At 36.4% G+C, this 12,979-nt stretch overlaps 1 protein-coding gene across 1 annotated transcript in view; it reads left to right on the top strand.

Moving 5' to 3' along the window:
• Positions 1 to 12,979, top strand: part of NCOA2 (nuclear receptor coactivator 2) — a 188,696-nt gene that overhangs the window by 133,833 nt on the left and 41,884 nt on the right. Inside the window, exons 6-10 of the mRNA XM_059485882.1 lie at positions 2,750 to 2,853; positions 6,931 to 7,108; positions 8,518 to 8,703; positions 9,547 to 9,648; positions 9,744 to 9,884. Coding sequence (XP_059341865.1) covers positions 2,750 to 2,853; positions 6,931 to 7,108; positions 8,518 to 8,703; positions 9,547 to 9,648; positions 9,744 to 9,884 — 711 coding nt within the window. The remainder of the gene's footprint in view (positions 1 to 2,749; positions 2,854 to 6,930; positions 7,109 to 8,517; positions 8,704 to 9,546; positions 9,649 to 9,743; positions 9,885 to 12,979) is intronic.

Genomic DNA, 12,979 nt, shown 5'->3' with positions numbered 1-12,979 from the left:
CTTGAATTCTTACCCAATTAAGTTACAGATCCAATTAGGAAGTCAGTCATTTTGGAGCACTTGTGATTTATACTTTTCAGAGTGCCTAGCCAAAGTTCATGAGTAGTGAGCATTGAGTATTAGTAGTTCATGAGTGGTACATTGTCACCATCTCTGGGAATAGAGGGTGGGTAACATTCGAGTAGAAATAGAATTTTCATGTTTTCTCCATTCATTATGCTTTTTCCTTGAGAAAGCACTAAGTTTATTGATTCCACAAAGATGTTGGGCTCTCTGAGAAAAAGAGTGTAAAAGAAAATGAAGAAGTCAGATGATTGTGAAGGACAGCTGGTGTTGAAGCAGAAGCAGTCAGGGATCAAACAATCAGAATGGAGAGAAGAGGGAAGTGGAGAGGAAAGCAGTGGCTCTCAGGAACTGGATGTGAGGCTTGAGAGATCCTTGGTCTGACCTGGTATTGCAGCTTCTGTATTGATTACTATTATAATAATTTAAAATGTCCACTTTTTCCTTTGTATAAAACCTCATCAGTGTGCATGAAAGAAAACCATTGTTTTTATCAATGTATAAACTCCATGGTTGTAAGAGTGAAAAAAATCAGCAGCAAATATTTCGTATTATGTAAAAATAATCGGTAAAAGTAGTCTGTAAACTGGTGACATAAGGAAACTGTAATGAATGTGCTTTCACAACATTGATGGATCATATCTGCAGCCCCTCCATTTCTGGCTCATAGAGAATAATTCCATGTTCTCGCATAATCAAGATGTTATCAATGGCTGAAACAGTGGTCAAATGAGAACAAGAAGCTGGTATCCCTGTCCATTCTAATATTTTGCAGTGTGAAAATAAGAGATCACTTTATGCTAGCAGGAACAGATGGGAAACAGATATCATCACTGGCTTTATTAAAAGCTCAACTCTATTTTTAGAGTTCTTTTAGAATTTTTAGAACATGTTTTCAGTTTCGTATCATCATATGGTGCCAACTCTGCTGTGTTGTAGCATGGGAAGGATTGTTCAATTGTTTTTCTGTTACACCTAATTTCTGCTTTTTGCCAAAACAAGGGAGGTAAGGAAAAGAATAAAATCCCACCCCTAGTCTAAACCAGAGATACTAATTTTATGTCCTCGTGAGTTCAAGTGGCAGAGGAAATGTTAATAGTTCTTTCTAGTGAATTTATTTCTATGAGATTATGCTAATCAGACTGATTTAAAATTAGATGGTTAGCTGCAACTCCATCTTCAGAGCAATTTGCTAAATCATTATTCACAATGGTGTTATATAGTGTATAACACCTAAGAAGACAGCTAAAATTTTTGTGAGTCTTTTCATGAAAGCAAGAAACCATAGAAATCTAGGATGAGACAGCCCAAGTGACCAAAGCCTTATTACCAGCAGGTGATTGCTGACAGGAGGACACCCAGGGCTTCACAAAAGCTGCTCCTTTACTCTTATGTCTGGGCAGCACATATTCACACTGACCTTAAAACCTATGCCAGGGAAATTCAGAAGAACTTTACCTGCATTATTGCAGATCTGCAGATAGTGGAAAATACTGTACACTTGGATACATTTTAATTTGCATGACTGATGTTTTAATTTTCACTCTCGGTAATTTTCCAAAGGCCCTTTGTTTCATCTGCACGTGGTACTTTCATTAATTCCTACAATGAATGTTCTTCTAGTTTATTGTTGAAGACATAAATTCTAGTTAAAATTTCAGTGTGCTTTCATGTTTAGTAAAATAATTTATTGCATTATATTAAAAAATAATAAATGTATATTATTTTTAATATTCTAGATTGCAGGATGGTCCTAGCTTTTACATAACTGCTGCTTGAAATATAGTAAAATAATTTTGAATATAGAACTCAAATTTTGTTTTGAGTATAGAACTAACAACAAAAAGTAACTGGTTTCATTAATTTACAATGTACAATGTGCATTAGAATATGTATTTTACATACTGGTTTTATTAGTTTTATTAATTCATCCTTAAACAAAAATAGCATTATTGAAATAGAAATATTAATACAGTTCATTACTTGATAGGAATTATAAGCTCACTAGGTTTGAAATTTCTGTGAAAATCTCTTACATTTGGAGTTGGGTATAACCTGTGATGCTGTATACACATTTTAACGTATGGCATTATGTTCCAGGAACTGAAATCATTATTTTCTTGCCTGCAATTTTCAAATGCAGCACTTGAAATTGTATGTAGTTCTAATAATATATTGGTAAATAAGGCAGTATGAAAATGACGTGATAGTAAGAACGTGGGTGGAGACATGGGAGCAGAACTGAGGCCGCTCTTTCTCGATACTGAAACCATAGATTGTGGACTTCTGTTTTTCCTTCTAAATATAGCGGTCATGGAAATGCTCTGCAGCTGTAAGCTTTGCCTGCTCTTTTAGATCAGTCTTTGACTACACCTTGAGCCTAGTTTTTGCCCACTGCACCTTCATAAAGAGCCCTTGTCTTTGCCCAGTGTTAGGCTCTGTAGTTTGGTGAAATGTCTAGCAGAGAAACATGAGAAATTATTTCTTTTGTGTCACAAGATCTGAAAACTGAGAAGCAAATGGACTAGCTGTGCTTCCGTTGAATCATTATGGGAGACTGCCTAATCTCATTTTCAGAACTGTTGCACTGTAAGCATTTCACAGCTCTTCTCAATGCTCTGTGGGCTCTTGGTGTATCAGTGAGATCAGTCTTCTGTCGCTTAACACATGGTATTCTCTCTTGCAGAAAAAGCAGCAGCAGCTAATGAAGATGAAGTGCAAAAAGCAGATGTATCGTCTACAGGTCAGAGTGTCATCGACAAGGATGCACTTGGACCAATGATGCTTGAGGTAAAGAGCACAAAATCCCTGTATTTAGGGCAGTTCTGCTCCTCCTGGGATGAATGAAATGAAAAGGTGTAGTCAGAGGTTGCTGTAAAGGAATGGTCAAGAGAGACAAACCATCCTGGCCACTTGGGATTACGCCATTGAAGAGTAGGCAGCATATTTATTTCTCTTGCATTCAGTGATGAAACTCTCTCAACTTGAAGTGGGGAGAGGCCCAGAGAGTTCTGCTTCTTTGTAACATGGACAGCTTGAGGGGCTTCAGCTGACAGCAAGTGTTGGGTGTCTGCTTGTGCATGTTTTATTTTTTCTGAACCACAACAGCTGTGGAGGACCTGTTGCACTTAAACATTGACTTATGTGTACTTACGTGTACAAGTGAAAAATATTCCTCTAAAATTGCATGTCATTGCTATACTGCTTTAATATTTTATCATTTCAGCACTTGAAGCAGGACTCTTCCCCCTAGAATATGAAAGTAATCTAGGGGAGATTTTCAGGATGTGTATTTCAGTTTGTTCAGTTTAGATTTCTGTCTCATTTTAGCAGTTATTTTGATACCCCAAAAGGATGTATGATTCAAGCCTAGCTTCCAAATGTGTGTTAGCAGTAATGTTGGGTAGGTATGTTATCAGGGATCCTCTTGTCATGTGCACTACTGCTTTATCTGCTTAAACTCACTTGCAAACTGTTTATTCCCATCCCATTCTGCCTGTGGACTTCATTTGTAAGGAAGAATAAATGTAACTTTAGGTAACATAAAACACAAACTCTGAATAAAGCTAAGGGAGCCAGCTTTGGCAGAAACATAATTATTCTGTAATTTCTGAATGCCTGTATAACAGTTTTAAGTATCTGCTCTATTTTTCATAATTGGTCAACAGAAGACATAGTTTTCTATACTGTGCATGAAATAAAGGCTCCAAATTCACACTGCAAAACATAAGATTAGACAGGTAGGAGGCATTGTTCTTTGAAAAGTGGGGATAACAAATTAATTTATTTTATTTAATATTTATTATACATACTCACTTAATTGAATGTTGTTGTTTTTGCTATCGAACAAGGTTATGCATTCATCTCTTACACTGCTATGTTAAAATTTATCTTTAATTTTCTATTAATTTAATTGTAAGGACCTGTTTTGTAAGGACAAGGAAAATAAGAATAAGATTATATTTTTCATGGCTTATCTTGTGTGATTGGCTACTGCAGCAAACATGACATGTAAAATCAACCATTTATTCTGTTGTTCCATTTAATTTAGTTTTCCTTTGCATATGAACAATGAAACATTGTGGAAATTAATGAACCAGCGTTCTTTTGCACGAGGAAACTTAAAAAAGTCTGAAAGTTGTTCTATATTTGCTGTGGAAAGACTACAGATACTTTCTTTGTGTCTTTATCACCTTAAGGAAATGCAATTCAGTTATTTAATCTTTACAGAACCCTTTTATGCAACCTCTTAAAAACCCCCTACCTTCTCTCATTGCCAAATAATAATAAAAATTGCAATGCTGATGAAGAGTTTATTAGTTGATTTGGTTTAGAAATGTTATTGTATGTTTTTATTAGAGAATAAAACTGAAGAATACTCAAAATAATGAGTGTTTCCAGCTGAAGAAAGTGAGTAAAATTCATCAGGCAGCTGCCTCTGAGGAATATTTTAACATATTTCTTGCTTAAAGCATAAAGTAGATAGGAAGAAACTGTGGAAAAATAGTCAAGAGAGAGATGACAACATCTCAAAGAACACAAATGTATTTTCTGTTCCAATATCTAATCTAAAATATCTGTTTTCTTGATTTTTCTTCCATCATACTGTCCATTATTTGTTCAGCCATTTTCCCAATAGCTCTGAAAAAAAGTTTTTGATTGTGGTGGCTCACATCTGGGAACAGAAATAAGAAATTACTGCGAAAGTGGAGCTTCTAAAATATTCAAGTGTCTAGGTGCACTAGCTTCCTCAAAGGCCTGCTGCTGCTTACCTGCAAGATTATTTTCTTAAGAGAATGGAAAGAAATGAGAGACTGAAATATAAGGGCCTTTGTTGCTCTAAGCCCAGATGGCCACATCTGTGATCAACTCAAGAAACAGCTGTGAGGGAACAGCACAGAGAGCACTTCTCTGCCAAACAAGTTGCCACTCTAGGAAACAGTAGGGAAAACTGAAGATTATTGTGGGATGCCAGTAACTCTCATAATCTCTTGCGTGCCATCTCCACCTTTGAAAATTTTCTCTTTAGGACTCCAATAAACATCTGTGCTAGCTTTGGTTTTACAGCCCCTGTGAATTGATGTGTGGACAGCTGCCAAGCAGGATGGTTTGGCCAAACTCACACACTTCTGCCAGCTCTAAATACCGTGGCTTCTATGGTTGGCCAACTGGAGACTGATGTGGCTAGCATCTTTTTTTTCTTTAATTAGTTTTCAGCCAACTCAGCTCTCTGGTCCAGCTCTTCATAGCCGCACACAGTACAGGTTGCTGTTGTGGTGTAGGGAGTACTAAATCAAACAGGCCATGCTTACACTGGCTTTAAATGGTGGTGAAATGCAGCCTAAAACACTAATCCATAGCAGAGATGCTGATTATGATCCTAGAAATTATTATGCTGAAAATTATACTAGAGCCTCAATTTATTAACTAATTTGTAAATCTTTATTAGTTAAAATAAATACTACTCAGCAGGAAAATGTAATGAATGTTAAGAAAGTACATATAAAGGATGGATCTCACACAGAAAGTGAATCAACAGGAGGAACCAAAAAATATCAGAAACTAAAAGAAGGCAATGATAAAAAACAATGCCAGAGATTAGAATTTGTGCCAACAAGAGGACAAAAAGACCTGGTTTATCTTAATTTAGAGGCAGTCAGGGAAAGTATGCACTTACACATTTCTTGGTGGGTTTTATTTTGTTTTAATTTTAAGATAGAACAAAGAAAGCATTTGTCAGCCATTGGCTCAGCTGCTCCCCTTGCATTGTGCTTTCACTGACCTTCCCCTGGAGCAGAATCATTATCTAACTTATCTAACTAAGTTGGGAAGAACCTCTGGAGCTTGTGTATTCCTACCTCCAGGTAGAGCAGGTGGTCCAGATCTGAGTCCAGCCAAGGTATGAATATCTCTTGAAGGTGGTTTTGAAGTCTCTTGCCATATCTGACCACCTTCATGGTGGAATTTTTTTTCTTGTATCTCCATGACATTTCCTGACTTGCAACCTGTGTCTGTTGCATCTCATGCTTCCCTTGTGAACCTCTGGCCTAGAGCCTGGTTCTGTCATCTCTTTAGCCTTCTGCTGGGTGGCTGAAGGTGGAAATAAAATCCATCCTAAGCCTTCTATTTTATCATCTAAATTTGCTAACTGCTCAGTAATGTGCAATGTTTTAAACATCTCTCTGTAACCAGTGGACAGAACTGCCTGCTAAGACCAACACATGAGTTGTACAGTGTACAAGTTGGGTCAGATCAAAAATGCCTGGTGCTTGCTGTGGCCGCTCCTCCTTGTTCAGACTGTTTTGCAGTGAGCTGTGTTCAGATTTAGTATGGATCCACTTGGTTTTGACCCACAACGAATTGTGGGTGGCCTGTTTTTCTAATTTATTTCTGTCCCTGGAGATACAATAACTAACAACTCTTCTAGTGATTTCCTGCCAGTCCTTAGAGAGGTGAATAAATCAGGCAAAGCTGCAGAAGTCTGTGTAGATAGTTAATTGAATGCTTAGACAAAAAGCTTTGGTGCTTTTAAGTTTTTATTCCCCCTTTATCTGCTTATATGACATAAAATTAGAGGGATGATATATTTCTACCATCTGCAATCATGCTTGGAGATTGTGGGTTTCATTATTTTGCAAAGTGTGTACCTTTCTGTGCTTTTACCCTGCTGTCATATAAGTAAGATTAGATGCTCAATCTGAAATGTGTCCTTTGCTCTTAGAGACAATAATGTAAGAACTGGGATGGATGAGGAAAAATTCAGTTATGTCTTCTGAATGGAGTATTTATTTTCTGTGTATTTTGTTGATCTGATTGTTTGCTGTTGTGTTTTTCTCTCTCTCTGATTTTTTATTTCTCCCCCTTTAGGCCCTAGATGGGTTCTTCTTTGTAGTGAACCCAGAGGGTAATGTTGTGTTTGTTTCTGAGAATGTGACACAGTACCTGAGGTACAACCAAGAAGAGCTGATGAACACAAGCATATACAGCATCCTGCATGTAGGGGACCACAATGAATTTGTCAAAATCCTGCTGCCAAAATCTTTAGGTATATAACTTTTCCTGATATTGTACCATTACTTATTTAACTTTGGTTTTGTAAGTCAGCATTTAAATAACTGAAGTTAATGTCCTGACACTGCTTACAGTTTCATCGTATACATTATTTATTTTTAATGTATATATAGGCTATGAATGATTAATATTATTCTCAAAAGCATTCTCCACTCTTTGCAAATTCTTCTTTGTTAAAATTGCTTTTAGCAGTTAATGTTAGCTGATATTTTTTAATGGATCTCCAGAGTGAATCTAAAAGACAGCATTAGCTATGTGAACTCTGTTAGTTCTCTGTCTTGGCTGCTTATTCCAAAAATGGCCCATGAAAGGAGAAATATAAAAGAAAAATCAGAAACCTCCTTATATTAGAATTTTTATTTCAATGGTTTTGTTCTCAGCAATACTTAACTTTAAGAAAGTAAAGTGTTTTTGTTAGTTGCAGCCATTTTTGGGTTCATTAATATTAGTTTTAATGTCATTGAGTGTTGGAGGAGGTGAAAAGAAAGAGGAAGTCAATACTGGGTTTCTCATTTACTCACAGCAGTTTAAAAAGTATGGCTCAATTCACTTTAGCATTTTATTACTGTACTTATATACTCTGAAGAAGCAAAAATGTAAATGGCTAAAGTCAATATATTACTACATTTATTGCATTTTATAACTGAAGGGGGCAAGCAAAGAGTATTTTAAATATGACCCTGCCATTTCCTAATGTGGTGTAACAGTGATTCGCTCTGACTGATGTCCAGTACCTATATTTGTGCATCTCAGGATTTTGTTTCTTTTTTTACTTGTCTTAAGCACTGTGTTAGGCTTTAGTTTTACCCATAGCTCCACCCAGGTCGTTTCAACCCTTCAGTCTTTCCCATTGTAGCTGTGACTGTGTGTTTCAATTTATTCCCTATTGTATTGCTTCCTGTTTTTATAAGGGCATATTAGTTTCATTTCTTTCCCTTCTAACCTGGACAGAGATTTTTATACAATGCAGCCATGTCTTCTAGTAGTACCTTTTAAGTTTGCTGGAAAGATCCTACATACTGCCTTATGTTTTTCAGTCTCATTAATCAACTTGGTCTACCCAGTAGGCTTTTGCTGTGCTGTGTAACTTTTACATGCACCAATATTTAGACTTATATTCTGCTTTTCTACTATGTCATTTTGAGTCACTTGTGAAAACATAATAGCTGAACAAATTAGCAGTGCTCTTAAAATCTGTTAATTTTATAAATGACCTAGTTATGTGCTGGTTTGGGCTTTAATATTATAATTAAATTGTTGTTGTTGTTAAATGAGCTTGTTTCCCAGCCAGTTTGTAAAACATCTTGATTAATTTCCTGTGGATAAGCAGCAGAAATGCCTGGTAGCAGCTTTGTCTCAGTACCTGATTTTGCTTTTGCTCAGTGAATGGGGGATCCTGGTCCGGTGACGCTCCGAGGCGGAACAGCCACACCTTCAATTGCCGCATGCTGGTCAAGCCTCTGGCTGAGTCTGAAGAAGGCCACGATAACCAGGAAGCACATCAGAAATATGAAACTATGCAGTGCTTTGCTGTTTCTCAACCAAATTCCTTCAAGGAAGACGGTGAAGGTACTCACCATTTCCAGTTTGTGTTAATGCACTTTCAGGGCAGTTGATAAAGTTGACCTCTAAGTCTTGAAAATTGGAAAAATTCTTAGGTTTGGGGGTTTTTTTATTTAACTGTAGAAATGTGCTTTTGTGTCTTGGCTATGAGGATATACGCTTGCATGCAGCTATTCGTTAAACCAGCTGAGAGAAATTCTGTTTACCTCAAAGGGAGATACCCTAGTTTTATATTGCTGAAATTGTAAAAAAAATGTAGCTGACTAGGAAGAAGGTTTCAAAGGGCAATTTTTTGAATTCTTAGAATTTGAAGACAATCGTGGTTCACCATTTCCTTTCCCATTTACTACTTCAGCAGGTAAATTTCCTCAGATTGTTTTGTAAGTGTTCAGGTAAGTAAAAATGGTTATAGTGAAGGTGAGTTCTCAGGAACAGGAAGCATTTGAGACAAGTTTAAGGAATTTGACTTAGAAAATATGAAGTGGGGAGTGTTAAAGAAACGTGCTCTTTGTGCATGCAGTATATTCTCTTTTATTACTTACTTCCTGAGTGGTTGAGCTACTACAGGTAGATTCATAAATGTGTGCCAATACTTATGGATTGTGGTGGAGTCCTTGTTAATTTTTCTTCCGAAAGAAAGCAAAGCCACCTTTCCTGTTTTATTTAATGTTTTAGGAAGTAATGAAGATACAAATCTACTGAGTTTTGTCTATGCATGTATTGGTACAAAATCTATATTTTGGTCTGAATAGATTTAAGGAACTTTTTAAAAGTATTTCTGAAGTCTTTGTGGAAGCAAAAGTCTTCCCTTTTCATGAAAATAAAATGAAGTAACATTTTTCTCTTAAGATTTGCAGTCTTGCTTGATTTGTGTTGCAAGAAGAGCTCCAATGAAGGAAAGACCACTTCTTCCTTCGTCAGAGAGCTTTACTACACGCCAGGATCTTCAAGGTATTGTGAAATAAGAGTAGAAGTTTTAATTGTATTTCCTTTTCCTCACTTGAGAAATTGCTATAACAAATACTTTCTAATGTATCTAATATCAGGCAAAATAACTTCATTGGACACAAGTACCATGCGAGCAGCTATGAAACCTGGCTGGGAGGATTTGGTGAGAAGATGCATTCAGAGGTTCCATTCACAGCACGAGGGAGAAATATCTTTTGCCAAGAGGCATCACCAGGAAGGTTAGGTTTCATACTTTTAGTACTTTTTATTTTTAACCTGTTTGCCATTTATATCTCTTGGTTGTTCTCTCTTTGTTATGCTTTCAGAGCAATCACCAGCTACTGACAGTCCCTTTCTCAAGCTGTTTTATTTAGCACACTGATGGCTCTCTCTCTAGGGAGCTCTTCAGCTTTCGCACTGGTTGTTTTATCCTTCCTGTTACAACTGTGCCATCCTGGAGTGTGTTTTAAATCTTCCAAATGTCAAATTTATTTTGGAAGGAAAGACCCTTGCATGTTGTCCAAATGTTCACTCACCATTATTCTTCAAAACCTCAACTCACACATTGCAGTTCATTGCCCGTATTCCCTTTCTTTACAAAAATGGACTTTTACTGTCCCATTTCCTGTGAGAAACATTGAGTATAAATTCCCAAAGCTGCACCTCTCATACTGTTTGGAAACCTACATTGCTGCACTTTATCTAGCTGATAAGTGTTATAGGATATACCACAAGCACATCTACTCAGTCAGGATTATGGCAGGTAAGAAATAGGAAAGTACTGCACTTGGAATGGTCCCCATGAGGTTCCTGTGGTAGTGACTGGGAGGGGATTTTTCATAAAACCCTTCTACTTCTAATTCTAGTAACACAGACCCAAATTAATAAAAGCAAATAACCCTATCTAGTCCATGGGAAAGTAATTTCAAAACCAATTGGGAATAGCTGGAACGTTTCCAGTACAGAAGCATCATTCTTTGGGTTCATGTTTAAAGAACAGGGTTTACAGCTGGCTTGTAACAAATAGTTACCATGGTCATTAAACAGCAGATGTGTCATCTTGGATACTAAATTATAACTGGAATGTCTAATTATTCCACCAAATATACACCAAAAAAAGAGCTTTAGTCATGAGGCATTAGTTAAATGTTCTTTAATATGTTCTGCTTTCCTGAAATCTTCAGGTGGTCTTTTAGAAATGTGGGGTCACAGAAATGCTGTGTTATTTTAGATAACAGTTTTGGGGGTATGTACAGTAGAAGTGCTAAAAGTTCACAGCCTTGTGCTGTGATTTTAGACAACTGAAGAAGGCAATATGCAATTAAAATTAAACCAGGGGTCTAGAGAGCAGTTGAAGGATTAATTTCAGTGTTCTTGAAGTTATTCCTGACCAAATTTGCAGCTACTACCTTGAGTCCTAAGGTTGAATGCGTCCTTTCTTAAGCTTTCTATGAAGTGGTAAAAATATACGTGTTTTGGCGTTTACACTGTATCATTTTGCAGTTGTGGCTTAGGATCATCATGTAAATTGTAGAATTAATCTAAATGAGAGGGCTCTTTTCTTCTTGTCAAAATGAAAAGAGTGAGTGGTAAGTGGAGGGAAAACCTCTGGAATTACTTCCCTACAAATGATACAGCACTGAAGAGGAATAATGGCTGAAATATTTTGCTCCCCTGACCTGCAGTATGAGGAAGACAAACAAGTCATATCTTGGGCTGGAGCATCTTTGTGCTTGCAGTTTTCAAGTCATTGTGGTTTGAGAATGGAAGCAAAGAAAGTAATGCTCTGCTACATGTAGTCCAGCATTACAGTGTGAAAAAAATCCAGCATTAGCTTGATAAACAATAAAAAACATGCTTTAAAATTATCTCTCAGTGTAAAATGCAGAATATATGGTAAGTTTTTATTGGCCACGGTCAGAAAAATAGCATTTCCTCAAGAGGAGTATGGAAACATTCTTGTTTGCTTAAAGAATTAGTTTGGAAAATGATTTAAGTAGAGATTTCACTTGTATCCTGTTGGCATTGAGTACTGGAATTTCCTGATGTGGTATATGCTAAAGTTAAGAGCTTTGGACCTTCTGGTGCCCAAAGGTTAAACTGAAACAATGACATACCTAACAGTGAAATTTTGTTTTGTATTGTTTCACTGTTGTAGGTTTTTGTTTTTCGTTACATTTTTACTCTGAAAAAACCCTTCTGGTTGTTTAAATTGTGCTTCCTGTTTTCTCACTGCCTAGATAATACTTTGCAACCTTGCAGAACAATATATAACAGTGGGGGACAGGGAAGGAAAGCAATCGTTACCAGTCTTGCAAGGCTGAAAATGTGCTAGCTCAGTAGACCAGAAAAATAAAGGCCACACTTGGAAAACCACGTCATTTCATTACAACAGGAAATATTAAAAGACTAGCAATGAAATGAAGATCACATGATAATATTAATTTAAAAAAATAAAATAAAAAAGAGAGAGACAGAACCCCACAAAAAATATAGATGTATGAAAAAATAAGAAACTAAATGTATTTGTAGTGCTTCGTTCCTATTTTTTCCCTAAATGAGTATATGAAAATTTTTGGAGTATTTTACTTCTCTCATGTCTGCAATCCTAATGTGATTGCTTTTGGACTAGAAATTTTAAGGGACCACACTTGTTTCATTGATGGCAGAGAGTGAACAGTAGAATAAATGTTTGGGAGATGTGCTTTTCCATAACATGTTTTAATATTTCATTAAAGAAGTGTCACAGAGGTGTATGGAAGTTAAAAAACTGAATTTGTTTCAGTTCAGATTTACATTAAAAACTTAAAGGGCTGCAGAATGTGTACAGTGAAGTAAACCCCAAACCTGAAATGCAATCAACACTGAGAAAGGGTAGCAGAGCCCCAGTTTTGATTTAGGTAATTTTATTTGTAATTTTTTAGCCATATATATTTTGTATTTGTTCTTTTAAAAGTAATAATTTCTCTTTCCAGTTCTCATTTCTAATTGTTCTTAGGTAAGAGTTTATGCATTTTTTAAAATTAAACAAGTAGTGAGAATAACTGTTGCAAGACAATTTAGTCAGGCTTGGAGGGGAATATACAGGCTAATGGAAACAGATGATCTAAAAACTAAGGATACTTGTATCAAATCATCATGGTGTAATGGTACAGTGAAAAAGTGTTTGAGGAACAAAAGGAATTAGACACATATTTGATGAAAAGTGAAATGGACATCAAGAGCTTCCTGTCTGCTCCTGGAATACATTCTGTTTCATAGTATCTTCCTGTTATTGCTGTCACTCCTTGCAGATTTTCATTTGATCGCCCTACAGCATGCGGGATCCTTTTTT

This window comes from Ammospiza nelsoni, chromosome 1, assembly GCF_027579445.1.
Source record: "Ammospiza nelsoni isolate bAmmNel1 chromosome 1, bAmmNel1.pri, whole genome shotgun sequence".
NCBI classification, from domain to species: domain Eukaryota; kingdom Metazoa; phylum Chordata; class Aves; order Passeriformes; family Passerellidae; genus Ammospiza; species Ammospiza nelsoni.
This window is presented reverse-complemented; position numbering and strand designations above follow the sequence as displayed.